At 37.5% G+C, this 20,424-nt stretch overlaps 1 protein-coding gene across 3 annotated transcripts in view; it reads left to right on the forward strand.

Annotated features, from left to right (window-relative positions):
- TIAM1 (TIAM Rac1 associated GEF 1) overlaps nucleotides 1–20,424 on the forward strand; it is an 873,661-nt gene that overhangs the window by 737,378 nt on the left and 115,859 nt on the right. For all 3 annotated transcript variants that reach the window (XM_053705978.1, XM_053705976.1, XM_053705979.1), the window contains one exon: nucleotides 2,156–2,368. In XM_053705978.1, the coding sequence (XP_053561953.1) occupies nucleotides 2,156–2,368 (213 nt within the window). The remainder of the gene's footprint in view (nucleotides 1–2,155; nucleotides 2,369–20,424) is intronic.

Here is a 20,424-nt window from a genome sequence, read left to right on the forward strand (position 1 = left end):
ATAAGGGTTTTACAGTGGTATCTGATCATGCATGTTTGCCCTTCTGCTTAATAGTAGCAATCTAGCTTCCTATTTGCTGCTGAAAATACAATCTCAGCCAATAAAGCAGGTGTAAACATGGAATCTTTTGTAATCAAGTGAAGTATAGATGATAAAAGGGCTGTTAAAGGGATATGAAACCCAAATTGTTTCTTTCGTGATTCAGATAGAGCGTGCAATTTTAAACAATTTTCTAATTTACTCGGTTTTCAAATTATCTTTGTTCTCTTGGTATCTTTTCTTGAAAGTAGGGACTTAAAGGGACATTCTACTCCAATTTTCATATAACTGCATGCAATCTACAATACTATAAAAAAGAATATGCACAGGTACTGTTTTAAAAATCCAGTATAAAACTTTTTAGAAACTTACTTTGAAGCTCCCAGTTTAGCACTGTTGATGAGGTTAGACTGGGACACCCAGTGAAAAGGGCTGGGGCAACTGAGCAGAAAGTCCCCCCCTTCCCTGCATATGAAAAGACAGCTTACACAAACAATAGCAGCAACAGTCTCTAGACCTTGGTCTACATCTGATACTGAGGGGCTTGGTTAGGAGTTTGAAAATCAGCACAATGCTATTAAAAAAATAAGCAAAATTAAACATTGTTACAAAAAGACACTCAGCTGGGCTATATAAATTTATACAAAGAAAAATCTAGTGTACAATGTCCATTTAAAGGGCCATAATACCCAAATGTTTAAACACTTAAAAGTGATGCAGCATAGCTGTAAAAAGCTGACTAGAAAATATCACCTGAACATCTCTATGTAAAAAAGAAAGATATTTTACCTCAAAAGTTCCTCAGTAGCCACATCCCATTGTAAAGGATTTCTAAGCAGCGTATTAGTGTGTCTGTCCTGGGACAGCTGAAAGGATGAGCCTCGTGCACTCTCATATTTCCCTATTCAGATTAGGGAAGTTTACAATGAAATCTCATGAGAGTTAAGTCAAATCTCATGAGATCACAGTAAAAGAGTTCATGACCTCAGCACTGCTGATGCTGATTGGCTGCTGTTCATTTCTTCATTTTTTTTATTTATTTTTACCTGCAGCTGGGAGCAGCTGAGTATAACTTTTTACACAGAACTTACTCTGCTGAGCTGAGGAGATTGTGAGGTAAAATATCTTCCTTTTTTACATAGAGATGCTCAGGTGATATTTTCCTGTCAGCTTTTTACAGTTATACTGCATCAGTTTCAAGTGATTTAGCATATGAGTATTATGTCCCTTTAAGCTCAGGAGGGTGCACTTGCGTGGCGCACTATATGGCAGCAGTTTTGCAAGAATGTTATCCATTAGCAAGAGCACTAGAGGGCAGCACTATTTTCTGCCATGAAGTGATACACTTATCTAGATATCTCTTCAACAAATAATATTGTGGGATCAAAGCACATTTGATAATAGAAGTCAATTGGAAACTTTTTAAAAATTGTATTCTCTGTCTGAATCACACAATAAGTTTTTTGGGTTTCATATCCAGTTAACTACTGTGCATTATTATTTCATTATTTATATTGTCCCCTGTTCCTGTAATTCAACTCTGAAAATTGTAAGCTTTCCAATTCGCCTGAGTTTCTATGAAGTAATGGGCACTCCCACTTAAAGGGACATGAAACCCAAATTCTTTCTTTCATGATTTAGAAAGGCTGTGCAATTTTAAACAGCTTTCCAATTTATTTCTATGATCTCATTTGCTTCATACTCTTGATATCCTTTGCTGAAAAGCATATCTAAATAAGCTCAGTAGCTGCTGATTGGTGGCGGTACATAGATGCCTCATGTGATTGGCTCACCCATGTGCATTGCTATTTCTTCAACAAAGGATGTCTGAAGAATCAAGCAAATTAAATAGTAGAAGTAAATTGGAACGTTGTTTAAAATTGTATTCTCTATCTGAGTCATGAAAGAAAACGTTTAAGTACATAATTCTCTGCAGTATTTATTTAGCATTTAATGTCCCTTTTAATGGGTAGCTTACATTTCTTCACCTATGAGTTTGTAGTAGTATAAAATACATTATAAAAAAAAACTATCCATGCTTCATATCTATCAAATAAGTATGTGATTATGTCCCATTTCTAAAAATGTGTCATTTACTCCCTTCCTTTTTTGTTAGGACTGAAAATAGGCGATGAAATACTGGAGGTCAATTCAGCTACAGCAAGAGATCTGAATTCTGTTATGTTAAAACATTTATTGGCCAAGTCTTTATTGTGCCTTACCATCCGTACTTGCCCAGCAGTGGATGAGAACCAAGGAATGCTGGGAACTCTACCCCGGCGATCAGAGACCGATTGCAATGACCTGGCACTCTTCTTCGCCAGTCGAGGTAAGGACAACACACTTAAGTGCTAAACTGCATGATAAGCCCCACAGCATGAGCAGTGTGCTGAGGTCTTTTTTTCAACAGAAATGACTGTACTGTGCTTCATATTTATTTAGTATTTCTTGCATTTTTAGTGCATTTCATTCATTTAGAAGCAGTTTTGTTTCTTTCAAACTTTATTAGCACTTTTGTGAAAACTTTTATAATGTGCAGCCTGCTGGTTTAATGCTAAGTCCCAGTCATGCATTTTTGCCTATCGCATATGCACTGAGTGTAGGTAAAGTTATCTGGTACTTAGAGACTGTGTGGGAGAAAAAAATATGTAATGTTACTGCTGTATCAGTCACAAGACCTGCGTACCATAAAAGTTATCACAGAAATTTGTTTGCAAACATTCTCTACAGAGGGATTCTAATGGATTAAAATATCCTGATGAAATACAGAGTATGTCAAAATGACAATTACTGATGACAAAATGTTGCCATTTGAAATGTTACTTGTATTTGATTACTGTGGTACTGAAAGGGTTAACATACTAAACTAATGCAGTGGTGACAAATATGCCACAGTCTGGATTGAAGTACAGGTGCAGCAATCATGATGACATTTGTATTTCATTATTGTAAGTTAATATATTTCTATACTTTCTTTTATTATAGATGATTGTTCTCCCTGGTGTTTTTGTTTTTTTGTTTTTTCCAGACTCCTTAAACAAGAGATTTGTGCAGAGTTTTTAATATCTGTTCAAACCAAAAACAAAACTTATCCTTCAAATTGCTGACTTTTTAAGTTAGTTTTTTGAGTGATTCTGTCCACACTCAGTTTGAAGCTTTAGTCTGGTCCTCCTTATAGGTTCCTGTCTGTGACTCATGTTCCATTTTTAAGACCTAATTATAAGAATGATAAAATGTTCTCTTTCAGAAGCTTCCAGTAAGAACCTTTAGGTATTTGGGCATCACTAATGATATCAGGGATATGGCTTGGAAGATTTCAAGACCTTTTACGGCCAATTGCATTTGTTTCTCAGTACTCACAGCATATCAGATCATCAAGAAATGTCCTTTTTTCAGATGAGGGTTGATTCTTCTATAGGTTATATTTTACTTGTCCCTTTTATGAAGCCACAGTTGAACCTTTTCGCGACTCGGCCACCTGTCCTGCCTTGTCTACATCATACATAATCTATTGTGTTTGTGCAACATTTGCTAAGAAGGTCTTACAAGCAACACACCCTCGGATCTACACAAGGAGTTTCCATCACACACACACTGTCTTATGGATTATTTGGTCCTAACCCATTAGTCAGGACTTACTTCATATCAAGAAGATGAGAGAAAACCATAAATTTATATCTAAAGGAATCATTTGATGGCCTGGGTTGTCTCATTTCTTGGTACGTCTCTTGCTTTGTCTGCACCTTTTGTTGTTGTTAGAGACATATACTTCTTCAAACTCAAACTTTGTCCTAGTTTTTCTATATATGGACTAAAATAAACAAGATATGTACAGAGAGATTTGAAAGCCCAGAAAATGTTGTCTTCTTCAATAAATCATAACACTATATACCCACCACTTGCGAAACATAGTTATTTGCTAGTGTGACATAGCCCTAGAAAAAATGAAACTATAAGGTCAATACTTTATTTTCAGGATTCTAGGTCCTTTTATCATTTTTTTTTATTTCATAGGTTTGTGGTCAGTTCAGTTGCAAGATTCTACATTTTGTGTAGTTTTAAAGCCCCACGCTAGAAAAATCTAACATAATAACCTGTCCAACGGTCTTTTAATAGATTTTCTCTTGGCTAGGATTTTCATAATGTTAGAATGGTTTTTTTTTCCATTATATTTTTATTGTATTTTATATGGTGTTTTTGGTCCTGTTTATAATATAATTACTTTAATGGGTAATGTATAAGTACAAAAACAGAGCTTACTCAATCATTTTGTAAGTAGCACAACATTCACAGGACACAATAAAACAGCAGCTCAGAAAATCAATTTCCGCTTGTCTTTAGCTCCAGCACTAATTACCGCTACATGCAAAGTGGGTGGGTCCTAGAAACTGCATCATTTCCCTAGGCGTTACCAATCCTATGGTACATACCCCAACATCTGCACTCCTCCCTCTTATGTAATGGCTCCCAACGGATAAAAAGCACTATATACCAGTAAAAAAAATAATCTTAAAAACAGTCAATGCTGATAAATATAAATTTATCCAACGCATGCATGTTCTATTCAAACTGTCTCCAACCCACACGTCTTCATTTTTACTGATATATAGTGCTGCGTATCTATGTAATTACACGAGTGGTAAAAATGCATTATATGACACTTCTTTATTAAAGAAAAAAAAAGAACACTGATATTTGGTGTGGTCACACATTTCCAGATGATAATGTGGTTTACAATTAGGGCTTCCTGGACGGCCATAAGATAGAAGCTTACACTTTGTGTTTGACAGCTGGATCATACATAACCTGTTGAATCCGCTGTAATTACCTGAAAAACAAATAAAACTCAGAAAGAATATAGCCTCATAGCTTATTTTATGGGATGGTGCACATATAATTATAGCAACTGCACAGAAATCAGCACAGCACGATCAGCTTATTGGAGAGGAAGCTTCAGAGACAGGAAGTACTTGATGTATTTTTGGTAGTTAACATTCAGGGATGATATATGTGTTTGCAGAGTGACACAGGAGGCTCCAAGGTAAGAAACTAAATTGATATTTAAAATATCCATTAGTATAGTTTTTATAGAACTTATTTATGAAAATATAGCAGTTCTAGTAATCATTAACTTGTGAGTATCACTAGGTATATTCTTGCTCTTTTTAGCAGCATTTTATATACTGTACAATGAGAGCAGATTTATTATATACTAGTAGAATTTCTAACCAGTAATGTGTGTGTGAATATATAGATATACAGTGATCTCCACAAGTAAACATTACCATCCGTGTGGCATTATGAAGTAGCTTGGTGGGGACATATTAATACTTTACAATATTAAGACATTTTTTATTATTTATAAAATGTTACTTAAAGGGACACTGAACCCAAATTTTTTCTTTTGTGATTCAGATAGAGCATGCAATTTTAAGCTGCTTTGTAATTTACTCCTATTATCGCATTTTCTTCATTCTCTTGGTATTTTTATTTGAAAAGCAAGAATGTAAGTTTAGATGTCGACCCATTTTTGGTGAACAACCTGGGTTGTCCTTGCTGATTGGACAGCACCAATAAACAAGGGCTGTCCATGGTTCTGAACCACAAATTGGCTGGCTCCTTATCTTAGATTCCTTCTTTTTCAAATAAAGATAGCGAGAGAACAGTTGAAAATAGGAGTAAATTTGAAAGTTGCTTAAATTTGCATGCTCTATATAAATCACAAAAGAAAAAAATTGGGTTCAGTGTCCCTTTAAGCAAAAATAATTGTACAATTTGCTATAATATAACCAAAAAACAAAGAATATCTGGCACTCTCAATCAAACACACAGCTAGATTAAAAGCAAAATGTTAATTATAGCATTTGGCCAAATGGTGATAGGCCCAGGACCATGTCATGGTCCCTAGACACATACAAAACACGTAAATGGACTGCACTCTCAAGCCCTGGGTACTCATTAGCACTCACTATAGTGATACATTAGTGAATATATATATATATATATATATATATATATATACACACAAAGTTAACCACAACATGTATAATGTCCCACTTATAATAAATAAATATATATATATAAATATATAGATATGTGAGAAATAGTTACATAGATAACTCTAGGTGCAAATGTGCCACTATTTTTAAAATGATGTGCAACAACCAGCTTTTTTCCTGCTGCCCATGATACCTAGGTATCCTCAATAATATTTGTGTCAATGAGGCAGCAGTGTTTGCATTAATGTTATACATTGTTTCCTACACTGCTTCCATATAATGCTAAATACCACGTGCACACTCCTGAGCTTACCTTGTTATTCTGCCATAGAAAGGATCTAACTTCTAACAATGGATACTAAGAGAGAGAACAGAAGTACAGAACATAGTTGATGAGTTTTTCTTTTAATTGCAAACTCCATCTGTATTCTGAAGGTTTAAAGGGACAATAAACCCAAATTTTTTCTTTCATGTTTCAGATAGGAGTAAATTATAAAGTTGCTTAAAATTGCTGCTCTATTATCAATTTTTCTTTGTTCTCTTGCTATCTTTATTTGAAAAAGAAGGCATCTATCTTAAGGAGCTGGCTAATTTTTGGTTCAGACCCTGGGCAGCACTTGTTTATTTGTGGGTGAATTTATCCACCAATCGGCAAGAACAACCCAGGTTCACCAAAAATGGGCTGGCATCTAAACTTACATTCATGATTTTCAAATAAAGATACCAAGAGAATCAAGAAAATTTGATAATAGGAGTAAATTAGAAAGTTGCTTAAAATTGCATGCTCTATCTGAATCACGAAAAAATTTTTGGGTTCAGTGTCCCTTTAATTTTGATTTCCATGTCTCTTAAATATATCTTTTATGAACATTTACACTCATAAAAAACTTATTTCTAAGAACAGGGTAAAGATATTTATGAGCAGCTAATGGAATGTCAATGTGTGCACAATAGGTTTACAAACATTGCTGCAAGCACGGCTGCCATATAGTGTGTTGGTAAATGAGAATGCCCATAATGTTACATTATTTTACTTTCATATGTTGTAGGTACAGTGACTTCTCGCACTTTACGTAGTTGTAGTTTTTCCTTTGTATTTCAGTACAACATTAGGTTTCCCACAAAGATCTTTTCCATAAAGCACAGTGCTGGATGCTGCATTCTTAGAATTTCTTTGTGCCTGCTCTAACAGCACATTGTAATCCAGTAGCTATTGTTTGTGTTGCAGTTTTAACATTTGATTTATTTCTATAACTGAACTTGAAGATTCAGACTACATATCTGTATAATTTACTCAACTGATAGTTTATTTAAAGAGACACTCAAGTCAAAATTAAACTTTCATGATTCAAATAGAACAGCAATTTTAGATAACTTTCCAATTTACTTCTATTAACAAACTATGCACAGTCTTTTTATATTTACACTTTTTGAGTCACCAGCTCCTACTGAGCATGTGCAAGAATTGACAGAATATACGAATATACATTTCTGATTGACTGATGGCTGTCACATGATGCAGGAGGAGTGGAAATAGACATAACTGAAATTTGTCAGAAAAAAAATCTTCTTATTGTTTGAAGTTTAGACCAAATGCTATTGCATTGTCTTGTTATCATGCATTTGTTGATTATGCAAATCTAGTGTATTGACAGGTCCTTTAAAGGGTCATTGATAGTGAAAAAAATACATGTTGTAATTCATAAGAGCATGTCATTTTATCACTAGGGACCCTCCAATGCTATATGTTTAACCTCGTCAAGGGGGTAAAGTACTGCGCAGGAGCCGCAGAGCACTGCTGGATCAGAGCAAACACAGCTGTTGATCCAATCAGCAGTGCTAGTGCACGGTCCAGTGTTTACTGCCACTGCTGATTGGCTCAGCAGCTGTAACTGCTCTGAACCAGCAATGCTTGGCAGCTCTTAAGCAGTACTTTAGCTATGTGTTAAATAAATTAGAGCATGTAATTTTCCCACTGTAATTTTGTAATTGCACTGAATATTCTTAGTTTGTGTGACTATTATTTTATATTTGTTCCCTATATGTTTTTGCCTTTGTTTTCTGAGATTTTCTTTTATACTGGTAAAAGGACCTTTCCATACAAGAAATATTAGTACATATCTAGTTTACCATCATCTGCCACCAGCATTAGTTATTGAAAAAATAAAAATACCTTGGTAGCTGTAGTTCCCATGAGTATTTGACCTGTTTCAATATGTCAAGCGTGTACAGTAACATTAGTTATGTTTTTGAGAAAAGGGAGTCTTTTACCATATTCCTGTATAAATAATATTAGCTATACATTGTTTTGTACTAATATGTGGAAGTGTTTCCTTATAGTTGTCCAAAGCTTTGTAGTTTGAAAAGCTCTGAGCATAAATTGACAAGGAACACCCACAATGTATTTCATACTTTCTGAGGAGCATTATTTAAACACTACAAAAGGTTTATTCATGCATGAAAACAAAATGAATTACCTTTAAACATAGTCCATTTGTTTTCTTTGCTCGTGTCTCACTAAAGCGTGATCTACCCAGTCGAGCACATACCCTCACCTGTGGCGTAAAAAGGCCTACTGCTTGCAATTGCATGGTTTCTATAATCTAATTAGCTTTCTACAACAAGGACCTTTTTGTAAGTTGGTCAATTTCCTGTTACGTCCATCAAACCTTTTTATAAATCTTCAGTTATTACATTTTCTATTCAAAATGCTGATTATTTCCTTTCGATGACTTGGTAATGCAAAGAAGCCCATTCTAATGCTAAAATGGCTGCTCTAATTTGACATGCCATGTTATTTTTGTTTTATTTACCCGAACTATGTATTTATCGCTTGGGAGGGAATTATGTGTTGGAATTAAAGGGACACTTTACTATAAAATTTGTTTCCCCTGAACATGTTCTAAATTGCTTATTATTCCTACTGCTGAGTATTAAATTAATGGGGTATTGTTCCTTCATGTTTATTTTTGTATATTGAATAACTGGTTTTGAAAATTAAAACCATTACCTGTTGTTCTCCAACCCCCCCACTGGGTAATTTGTGCTGTTGTCTCTTGTTTACATATCTTTTCTAAAAATAAAATGTTTATTACTCTGGCAATATTAGGTATATCAAATAACCAAATAAAGATAAAGGAGTTGTTTGCAAACTATTAATTACACTCTAGCAGGTCCCTAGCCAATGCCCTGAAAGAGGCTCAAGTGCAACTTTCAGAACCCTGACTACATAGTGCAAAATGATTGCTTGATCAGCACACAAACTCATTTACATCTGTCCATAAATGACCACTGCAAAATAAATAGGATACATACTGAAAAGGGTACGTCTCTGGGATGATATCAAAATGACATTTTTGAGTTATTGCAGTGCTTTGTGTAAAAAGACAAATTAAAGTGTCAGTCTACCATAGAATTGTTATTGTTTTAAAAGATAGATAATCCCTTTATTGCCCATTCCCCAGTTTTGCACAACCAACACAGTTATATTAATATACTTTTTACCTCTGTGATTACCTTGTATCTAAGCATCTTCTGACAGCCCCCTGATCACATGGCTGTGACTATTTAAAATCTATTGACTTGTATTTAGTATTGTGTTTTGCTAACTCTTAAATAACCGCGGACGTGAGCACTATGTTATCTATATGGCCCACATGAACTAGCAGTCTCCTGTTGTGAAAAGCAAATATAAAAGCATATGAAATCCATACACATAAAACAATCATCAATAAAAGATACTTGCACAATATGTAGAATGGCAATGATCGACTTGGCCACAATACAAAGCGCAAACACTCAAACTGCAAACCACAGACCGGATTACCGGCCGCCAACTCCTCACAACCCCACTACGCATTTCAAGAATAACTCCTCTTCCTCAGATGGATTCATCTACTGGAGGGCAGCTCCCTATTTATAGCTACTACTCCTTGATGAGTTATAAACATACATGGAATCTGGATGTATCAAAACTCTCGTAAATAGAGAAACATGGAAAAGCACCAAGTGCCACTAACGTTTAAAACAAAGTTAGCCATTTTATATATTTTATGCAACCTCAAAAATCATATAATATTAATATATTCCAACTTATTGCAATGCAGTTCCTTAATACAATATTGGTTGATACATATAACAAGGTAAAAACTATGAAAAGCATTTGATTTTTATTGGGAGACTGATTTAATTGACAGAGATCAGCTCCAATTAGAACATAGTGTCATATATACGGCAAAACCAAACAGCACAAATCAATGTTTTTATACGATAGGTGATCTTATCTGATTGACAGAGGTCAGCACCAATTGTAAAAAATTTTTACTTTACATTTTTTCATTCAGAAATATACAGATAGAGCATACAATTAAAAACTTTGCAGTTTACTTCTATAATCAAATTTCCTTTACTCTTGGCATCCGTTGTTGAAGAGCATAACCAGGTAGACTCATGAGCAGCTAGCTTCTGATAGGTTGTTGCACATATATGCCTCTTGTTTTTGATTCACCAGATGTATATTCAGCTAGCTCCCAGTAGTGCATTCCTGCACTTATGCCTAATTAGGTTCACTCTTCAACTAAGGATTGCAAGAGAACATAACACATTCAATATAAGTAAGTAATAAAGTAATATTAGTCAACTTCATGCTATATCTGAGTAATTCCATCTTTCCAACATTTATTTTGCACAAAATAAGAATTTTCTAACAAATTTGTCCCTTTAAATTGCTGATCTAAACTATATCTATATCATTATTGTTATTATTTCTTGTGTTTATATAGGTATGCTGCACACTTCTTTCAAAAGTCAGTTTAGCTGTCTTTCATCTTCTCGCTGCCTTTGTATTATGCTGTGTGGCACATGCTTGATAGACTTTAACAATGCATAATACAGTCCATCTTTCCAACATTTATTTGGCCCAGAATAAGAATTTCATAACTAATTTCATAAAGAGTCTTTATTCGCCTCCAGTTAAGAGCTAAAAGATTCCAGAAATCACAAAATAAATAAAACATGCACATGCTGACTTTTACTTGAAACCAAGGCAGAAGTGAATTTTGTTAGTTTTGAAATTCAGATGTCCACTTATTGCTTCTCCTCGAACAAATTTGTAATTTATTTCCTTCTGTAAGTATTTCCTTCTACATATTCTTATTTCAGAGCACAATCTTTGTTTCGGTCAGATCAAGGCTTTGCTGAGATGTAATTACTGCCGGTTCCTGCAAATTTGCTTTTCGTCCTAGTGAATAAATTGTCTACTCTACCTGTAGTTCCTCAGATAACCATTTCTAACCTTGATAACTTATTCAGTGGCCATATGAGTTGGAGTTTAAAGTATAGCTGCACAAGGATTCTACAGGATAATCATTTGTCTACCATACAGATAGAAAATACACCTTGACTTATATATAATTGTGAACTAAGCAATAGAGGTATTAGTAAAGTTATTATTTCCAAGAGCCCATTACATTATTTTAAGGGGCTATTACTTCTTTATCTTTTAGGAGAAAGCCTATTCACGTCTCGCAAGTGGTTTATTCCCGGTCTGCTCTTGTGCTAGTATTGTGTTTACAGCTTTAAATATTTTAACCCATTTTTCTGCATATAGTACTGTCGATTCAAGACTCTTTAAATGAGGAATAGAACACAAACCACTTACATATGACACCAGGAACAACATACCGTAAGCTTCTCTCCATCCAGGTGATCCCAGAGCAATCGATGCAAAACAAATCAGTACTTAATCAGATATATTTACTTGATCTTAAAGGGACAGTCAAGTCCAAAAAAAACTTTCATGTTTCAAATGAGGCATGTCATTTTAAACAACTTTCCAATTTACTTTTATCACAAATTTTGCTTTGTTCTCTTGGTTTTCTTAGTTGAAAGCTGAACCTAGGAAGACTCATATGATAATTTCTAAGCCCTTGAAAGCCGCCTCTTATCACATGCTTTTTTATTTGCTTTTCACAACAGGGGAGAGCTAGTTCATGTGAGCCATATAAATAACATTGTGATCACGCCCTTGGCTTGTGGCAGACACTGCACTAATTGGCTAAAATGCAAGTCAATAGATAATAACTAAAATGTCATGTGATCAAGGGGCTGTCAGAAGATGCTCAGATACAAGTTAATCACAGAGGTAAAAAATGTATTAATATAACAGTGTTGGTTATGCAAAACTGGGGAATGGGTAATAAAGGGATTATCTATATTTTTAAACCTCAAAAATTCTAGTGTTGCCTGTCCCTTTAATAAAGGGAAACAACCTCCAGAATAACTTATACTGTATTATGTTTACCAGGGATTTTGGGGGAGCAATAATGTTTGATTTAAAGGAGTACCTCAGTATATTTCTCCAACATAGGTGTGTCCGGTCCACGGCGTCATCCTTACTTGTGGGATATTCTCTTCCCCAACAGGAAATGGCAAAGAGCCCAGCAAAGCTGGTCACATGATCCCTCCTAGGCTCCGCCTACCCCAGTCATTCTCTTTGCCGTTGCACAGGCAACATCTCCACGGAGATGGCTAAGAGTTTTTTGGTGTTTAAATGTAGTTTTTATTCTTCAATCAAGAGTTTGTTATTTTAAAATAGTGCTGGTATGTACTATTTACTCTGAAACAGAAAAGAGATGAAGATTTCTGTTTGTAAGAGGAAAATGATTTTAGCAACCGTTACTAAAATCGATGGCTGTTTCCACACAGGACTGTTGAGATGAATTAACTTCAGTTGGGGGAAACAGTGGGCAGACTTTTGCTGCTTGAGGTATGACACATTTCTAACAAGACTTGGTAATGCTGGAAGCTGTCATTTTCCCTATGGGAACCGGTAAGCCATTTTCTTAGTTTAGTATAAGAATAAAGGGCTTCACAAGGGCTTTAAAGACTGGTAGACATTTTTCTGGGCTAAAACGATTACTTTATAAGTATATTTAGTGGATTATAACTATAAATAGTTCTTTTAATCTTGGGGATGTATTAAAAAAAAAAAAAAAAAAACGGCAGGCACTGTATTGGACACCTTTTTCACTGGGGGCCTTTTCTACATAGGCAGAGCCTCATTTTCGCGCCACTAATGCGCAGTTGTTTTTGGAAAGCAAGGCATGCAGATGCATGTGTGAGGAGCTAAGAACCACTGAAAAAGCTTATTGAAGGCGTCATTTGGTATCGTATTCCCCTCTGGGCTTGGTTGGGTCTCAGCAAAGCAGATACCAGGGACTGTATAGGGGTTAAATGTAAAAACGGCTCCGGTTCCGTTATTTTAAGAGTTAAAGCTTTCAAATTTGGTGTGCAATACTTTTAAGGCTTTAAGACACTGTGGTGAAATTTTGGTGAATTTTGAACAATTCCTTCATACTTTTTCACATATTCAGTAATAAAGTGTGTTCAGTTTAAAATTTAAAGTGACAGTAACGGTTTTATTTTAAAACGTTTTTTGTGCTTTGTTATCAAGTTTATGCCTGTTAACATGTCTGAACCATCAGATAGACGATGTTCTGTATGTTTGGAAGCCAAGGTTCCTCCCCATTTAAATATATGTGATGAATGTGACATAGTGTCCAAACAAAGTAGGGACAATGATGCCACTGATAATGATGTCGCCCAAAATGATTCCTCAAGCGAGGGGAGTAAGCATGGTACTGCATCATCCCCTTCTGTGTCTACACCAGTCTTGCCCACACAAGAGGCCCCTAGTACATCTAGTGCGCCAATCCTTCTTACTATGCAACAATTAACGGCTGTAATGGATAATTCTATTAAAAACAATTTTGTCCAAAATGCCCACTTATCAGAGAAAGCGCGATTGCTCTGTTTTAGATACTGAAGAGCATGAGGACGCTGATGATAATGGTTCTGACATACCCTCACACCAATCTGAAGGGGCCAGGAGGGAGGTTTTGTCTGAGGGAGAAATTTCAGATTCAGGAAAAATTTCTCAACAAGCTGAACCTGATGTTATTACTTTTAAATTTAAATTAGAACATCTCCGCGCTCTGCTTAAGGAGGTGTTATCTACTCTGGATGATTGTGACAATTTGGTCATTCCAGAGAAGTTATGTAAGATGGACAAGTTTCTAGAGGTCCCGGTGCCCCCCGATGCTTTTCCTATACCCAAGCGGGTGGCGGACATTGTAAATAAGGAAATGGAAAGGCCCGGCATACCTTTTGTTCCTCCCCCTATATTTAAAAAATTATTTCCTATGGTCGACCCCAGAAAGGACTTATGGCAGACAGTCCCCAAGGTCGAGGGGGCGGTTTCTACTCTAAACAAACGCACTACTATCCCTATAGAAGATAGTTGTGCTTTCAAAGATCCTATGGATAAAAAATTAGAGGGTTTGCTTAAAAAGATGTTTGTTCAGCAAGGTTACCTTCTACAACCAATTTCATGCATTGTTCCTGTCACTACAGCAGCGTGTTTCTGGTTCGAAGAACTAGAAAAGTCGCTCAATAAAGACTCTTCGTATGAGGAGGTTATGGACAGAGTTCAAGCACTTAAATTGGCTAACTCTTTTATCTTAGACGCCACTTTGCAATTAGCTAGATTAGCGGCGAAAAATTCAGGTTTTGCTATTGTGGCGCGCAGAGCGCTTTGGCTAAAGTCTTGGTCAGCGGATGTGTCCTCAGAGAACAAATTGCTTAACATCCCTTTCAAAGGTAAAACGCTGTTTGGCCCTGACTTGAAAGAGATTATTTCAGACATCACTGGGGGAAAGGGCCACGCCCTTCCTCAGGATAGGTCTTTTAAGGCTAAAAATAAGCCAAATTTTCGTCACTTTCGCAGAAACGGACCAGCCTCAAATTCTACACCCTCTAAGCAAGAGGGTAATAGTTCTCAAACCAAACCAGCCTGGAGACCGATGCAAGGCTGGAACAAGGGTAAGCAGGCCAAGAAACCTGCCACTGCTACTAAAACAGCATGAAGTGTTGGACCCCGATCCGGGACCGGATCTGGTGGGGGGCAGACTCTCTCTCTTTGCTCAGGCTTGGGCAAGAGATGTTCAGGATCCTTGGGCGCTAGAAATAGTTTCTCAAGGTTATCTCCTGGAATTCAAGGAACTACCCCCAAGGGGGAGGTTCCACAGGTCTCAATTGTCTTCAAACCAAATAAAAAGACAGGCATTCTTACATTGTGTAGAAGACCTGTTAAGAATGGGAGTGATTCATCCTGTTCCATTAGGAGAACAAGGGATGGGGTTTTACTCCAATCTGTTCATAGTTCCCAAAAAAGAAGGAACATTCAGACCAATTTTAGATCTCAAGATTCTAAACAAATTTCTCAGGGTTCCATCGTTCAAGATGGAAACCATTCGAACAATTCTTCCTACCATCCAGGAAGGTCAATTCATGACCACGGTGGATTTAAAGGATGCATATCTACATATTCCTATCCACAAGGAACATCATCGGTTCCTAAGGTTCGCCTTTCTGGACAAGCATTACCAGTTTGTGGCACTTCCGTTCGGATTAGCCACTGCTCCAAGGATTTTCACAAAGGTACTAGGGTCCCTTCTAGCGGTGCTAAGACCAAGGGGCATTGCAGTAGTACCTTACTTGGACGACATACTGATTCAAGCGTCGTCTCTGTCAAAAGCAAAGGCTCATACGGACATTGTCCTAGCCTTTCTCAGATCTCACGGGTGGAAAGTGAACATAGAAAAAAGTTCTCTGTCCCCGTCAACAAGAGTTCCCTTCTTGGGAACAATAATAGACTCCTTAGAAATGAAGATTTTTCTGACAGAGGCCAGAAAATCAAAACTTCTAAGCTCTTGTCAAGTACTTCATTCTGTTCTTCTTCCTTCCATAGCGCAGTGCATGGAAGTAATAGGTTTGATGGTTGCGGCAATGGACATAGTTCCTTTTGCACGAATTCATCTAAGACCATTACAACTGTGCATGCTCAGACAGTGGAATGGGGATTATACAGACTTGTCTCCGACGATCCAAGTAGATCAAAGAACCAGAGATTCACTCCGTTGGTGGCTGAACCTGGACAACCTGTCACAGGGAATGAGCTTCCGCAGACCAGAGTGGGTCATTGTCACGACCGACGCCAGTCTGGTGGGCTGGGGCGCGGTCTGGGAACCCCTGAAAGCTCAGGGTCTATGGTCTCGGGAAGAATCTCTTCTCCCGATAAACATTCTGGAACTGCGAGCGATATTCAATGCTCTCAAAGCTTGGCCTCAACTAGCAAAGGCCAAATTCATAAGGTTTCAATCAGACAACATGACGACTGTTGCATATATCAACCATCAGGGGGGAACAAGGAGTTCCCTGGCGATGGAGGAAGTGCACAAAATAATTCAATGGGCGGAGAATCACTCCTGCCACTTGCCTGCAATCCACATCCCAGGAGTGGAAAATTGGGAAGCGGATTTTCTGAGTCGTCAGACTTTCCATCCGGGGGAGTGGGAACTCCATCCGGAAATCTTTGCCCAAATAACTCAATTATGGGGCATTCCAGACATGGACCTGATGGCGTCTCGTCAGAACTTCAAGGTTCCTTGCTACGGGTCCAGATCCAGGGATCCCAGGGCGACTCTAGTAGATGCACTGATAGCGCCTTGGACCTTCAACCTAGCTTATGTATTCCCACAGTTCCCTCTCATTCCCAGGCTGGTAGCCAGGATCAATCAGGAGAGGGCTTCGGTGATCTTGATAGCTCCTGCGTGGCCACGCAGAACTTGGTATGCAGACCTGGTGAATATGTCATCGGCTCCACCATGGAAGCTACCTTTGAGACAGGACCTTCTTGTTCAAGGTCCATTCGAACATCCGAATCTGGCTTCACTCCAACTGACTGCTTGGAGATTGAACGCTTGATTTTATCAAAGCGTGGGTTTTCAGATTCTGTCATTGATACTCTTGTTCAGGCTAGAAAGCCTGTAACTAGGAAAATTTACCATAAAATATGGAAAAAATATATTTGTTGGTGTGAATCTAAAGGATTCCCATGGAACAAGATAAAAATTCCTAAGATTCTATCCTTTCTACAGGAGGGTTTGGAGAAAGGATTATCTGCAAGTTCTTTGAAGGGACAGATTTCTGCTTTATCTGTTTTACTTCACAAAAAACTGGCGGCTGTGCCAGATGTTCAAGCTTTTGTTCAGGCTCTGGTTAGAATCAAGCCTGTTTACAAACCTTTGACTCCTCCTTGGAGTCTCAATTTAGTTCTTTCAGTTCTTCAAGGGGTTCCGTTTGAACCCTTACATTCCGTAGATATTAAGTTACTATCTTGGAAAGTTTTGTTTTTGGTTGCAATTTCTTCTGCTAGAAGAGTTTCAGAGTTATCTGCTCTGCAGTGTTCTCCTCCTTATCTGGTGTTCCATGCAGATAAGGTGGTTTTGCGTACTAAACCTGGTTTTCTTCCGAAAGTTGTTTCTAACAAAAACATTAACCAGGAGATAGTTGTGCCTTCTTTGTGTCCGAATCCAGTTTCAAAGAAGGAACGTTTGTTACACAATTTGGATGAAGTTCGTGCTCTAAAATTCTATTTAGAGGCTACAAAGGATTTCAGACAAACATCTTCTTTGTTTGTTGTTTATTCTGGTAAAAGGAGAGGTCAAAAAGCAACTTCTACCTCTCTCTCTTTTTGGCTTAAAAGCATCATCCGATTGGCTTATGAGACTGCCGGACGGCAGCCTCCTGAAGGAATCACAGCTCACTCCACTAGGGCTGTGGCTTCCACATGGGCCTTCAAGAACGAGGCTTCTGTTGATCAGATATGTAAGGCAGCGACTTGGTCTTCACTGCACACTTTTACCAAATTTTACAAATTTGATACTTTTGCTTCTTCTGAGGCTATTTTTGGGAGAAAGGTTTTGCAAGCCGGGGTGCCTTCCATCTAGGTGACCTGATTTGCTCCCTCCCATCATCCGTGTCCTAAAGCTTTGGTATTGGTTCCCACAAGTAAGGATGACGCCGTGGACCGGACACACCTATGTTGGAGAAAACAGAATTTATGCTTACCTGATAAATTACTTTCTCCAACGGTGTGTCCGGTCCACGGCCCGCCCTGCTTTTTTTAATCAGGTCTGATGAATTATTTTCTCTAACTACAGTCACCACGGTATCATATGATTTCTCCTATGCATATTCCTCCTTTACGTCGGTCGAATGACTGGGGTAGGCGGAGCCTAGGAGGGATCATGTGACCAGCTTTGCTGGGCTCTTTGCCATTTCCTGTTGGGGAAGAGAATATCCCACAAGTAAGGATGACGCCGTGGACCGGACACACCGTTGGAGAAAGTAATTTATCAGGTAAGCATAAATTCTGTTTTTTACTCTCCCTACGAAAAAATATACAGTGTATATATATATATATATATATATATATATATATCTATAGATATCCACTCAGTTGTTTATGCCCACCGCAAGACAACCACCTGGGTGCAATATTGGAATACCATGGGAAAACAAAAATATGCGCACTCAGGATTTTCAATGCAAAAGGGTCAAAACTAATTGACTTTCTAAAGAATCCTGAGTGCATATTTTTGTTTTCTTTTATATATATATATATATATATATCAATGAACTGAGACTGTCCAATCTACATGCCGCACCACAGAGTAGAAATCAGACCTAATATGTCATCAGAAACGCAATTCCAAACTTCATACTAGGTAAATAAGGTACATTGTACACTCAATTTTTCTTTGCATAAATGTTTTGTAGATGATACATTTATTTAGCCCGTACAGGGTTTGTTTGTTTTTTGTAACAAAGTATAGTTTTGCTTAATTTAAAAAAAAAACATTGTGCTGATTTTCAGACTCCTAACAAAGCTCCAAAGTTTTAGAAGTAGACTGTTGTCTACCTACTCCAGCTTGCTCTTGTTTGTATAAAGGGTCTTTTCATATGCAGGGGAGGGGGGAAGTGCCTGGCTTTCCAGCCCATTTCAGTGGGTGTCCCAGCCTAACCTTTTCAACAGTGTTAAACTGGGATTTCTCCTGTTAAGTGTAGTCAGTCCACGGGTCATCCATTACTTATGGGATATTAACTCCTCCACAACAGGAAGTGCAAGAGGATCACCCAAGCAGAGCTGCTATATAGCTTCTCCCCTCTACGTCACACCCAGTCATTCTCTTGCACCCAACTAATAGATAGGATGTGTGAGAGGACTGTGGTGATTAAACTTAGTTTTTATATCTTCAATCAAAAGTTTGTTATTTTAAACGACACCGGAGTGTGTTGTTTTCTTCTCAGGCAGCATTTGAAGAAGAATCTACCTGAGTTTTTGTGTATGATCTTAGCGGACGTAACTAAGATCCATTTGCTGTTCTCGGCCATTCTGAGGAGTGAGGTAACTTCAGAACAGGGGACAGCGGGCAGGTTCACCTGCAAAGAGGTATGTTGCAGTATATTATTTTCTAAGGAATGGAATTGACTGAGAAAATACTGCTAATACCGATATAATGTAAGTACAGCCTTAAATGCAGTAGTAGCAACTGGTATCAGGCTGATATGTATGTATGTTTACACTTAAGTATTTCTGGGGAATGGCACTTCACTGGGAAAATACTGTATGCATGTAACTTTTAGCCTCTTGCAGTGTGAGCGACTAGCAGCAGGTTTTTAATGACATTTCATAAATTAAGATTTTAAACGTTTGCTGGCATGTTAAATCGTTTAATTATCTGAGGTACTTGGTGAAAAATTGTTTTGGGCGTTATTTTCCACATGGCTGTCGTTTGTTTTGAATTAAAACAGTTTACTGAGCTTCCCTCACTGTTGTATTGTGAGTGGGAGGGGCCTATTTTGGCGCTTTTACTACGCTTCAGAAATTCAGTCACAGTCTGCCTTCTTCTCCCTGCATGATCCAGGACGTCTCTACAGAGCTCAGGGGTCTTCAAAACTAGTTTTGAGGGAGGTAATCACTCACAGCAGACCTGTGAGACTGTGCTTTGACTGTGATAAAAGCGTTTATATTTTCAATTGTCATCCGTTTTTTCTGATATTAAGGGTTAATCATCCATTGCTAATGAGTGCAATCCTTTGCTAAATTTATGCATTTACTGTGAAAATTTGGTTTCTATAACTAATCCGGTTCATTGTTATTCAACTGTGACAGTTTTTGTGTGCTAATTAAAGGCACAGTAACGTTTTGCATATTGCTTGTAAATTTAGTTGAAAAGTATTTCCAAGCTTGCTAGTCTAATTGCTAGTTTGTTTAAACATGTCTGACACTGTTCAAAAGCCAAGGTGGAGCCCAATAGAAATTTATGTACTAATTGCATTGATGCTACTTTAAATAAAAGCCAATCTGTACATGTTAAGCAACATTCACCAGACAATGAGGGGGAAGTTATGCCGACTAACTTGCCTCACGTGTCAGTACCTGCATCTCCCGCTCAGGAGGTGCGTGATATTGTAACGCCAA

This window comes from Bombina bombina, chromosome 3, assembly GCF_027579735.1.
Source record: "Bombina bombina isolate aBomBom1 chromosome 3, aBomBom1.pri, whole genome shotgun sequence".
In the NCBI taxonomy this organism is placed as follows: Eukaryota; Metazoa; Chordata; class Amphibia; order Anura; family Bombinatoridae; genus Bombina; species Bombina bombina.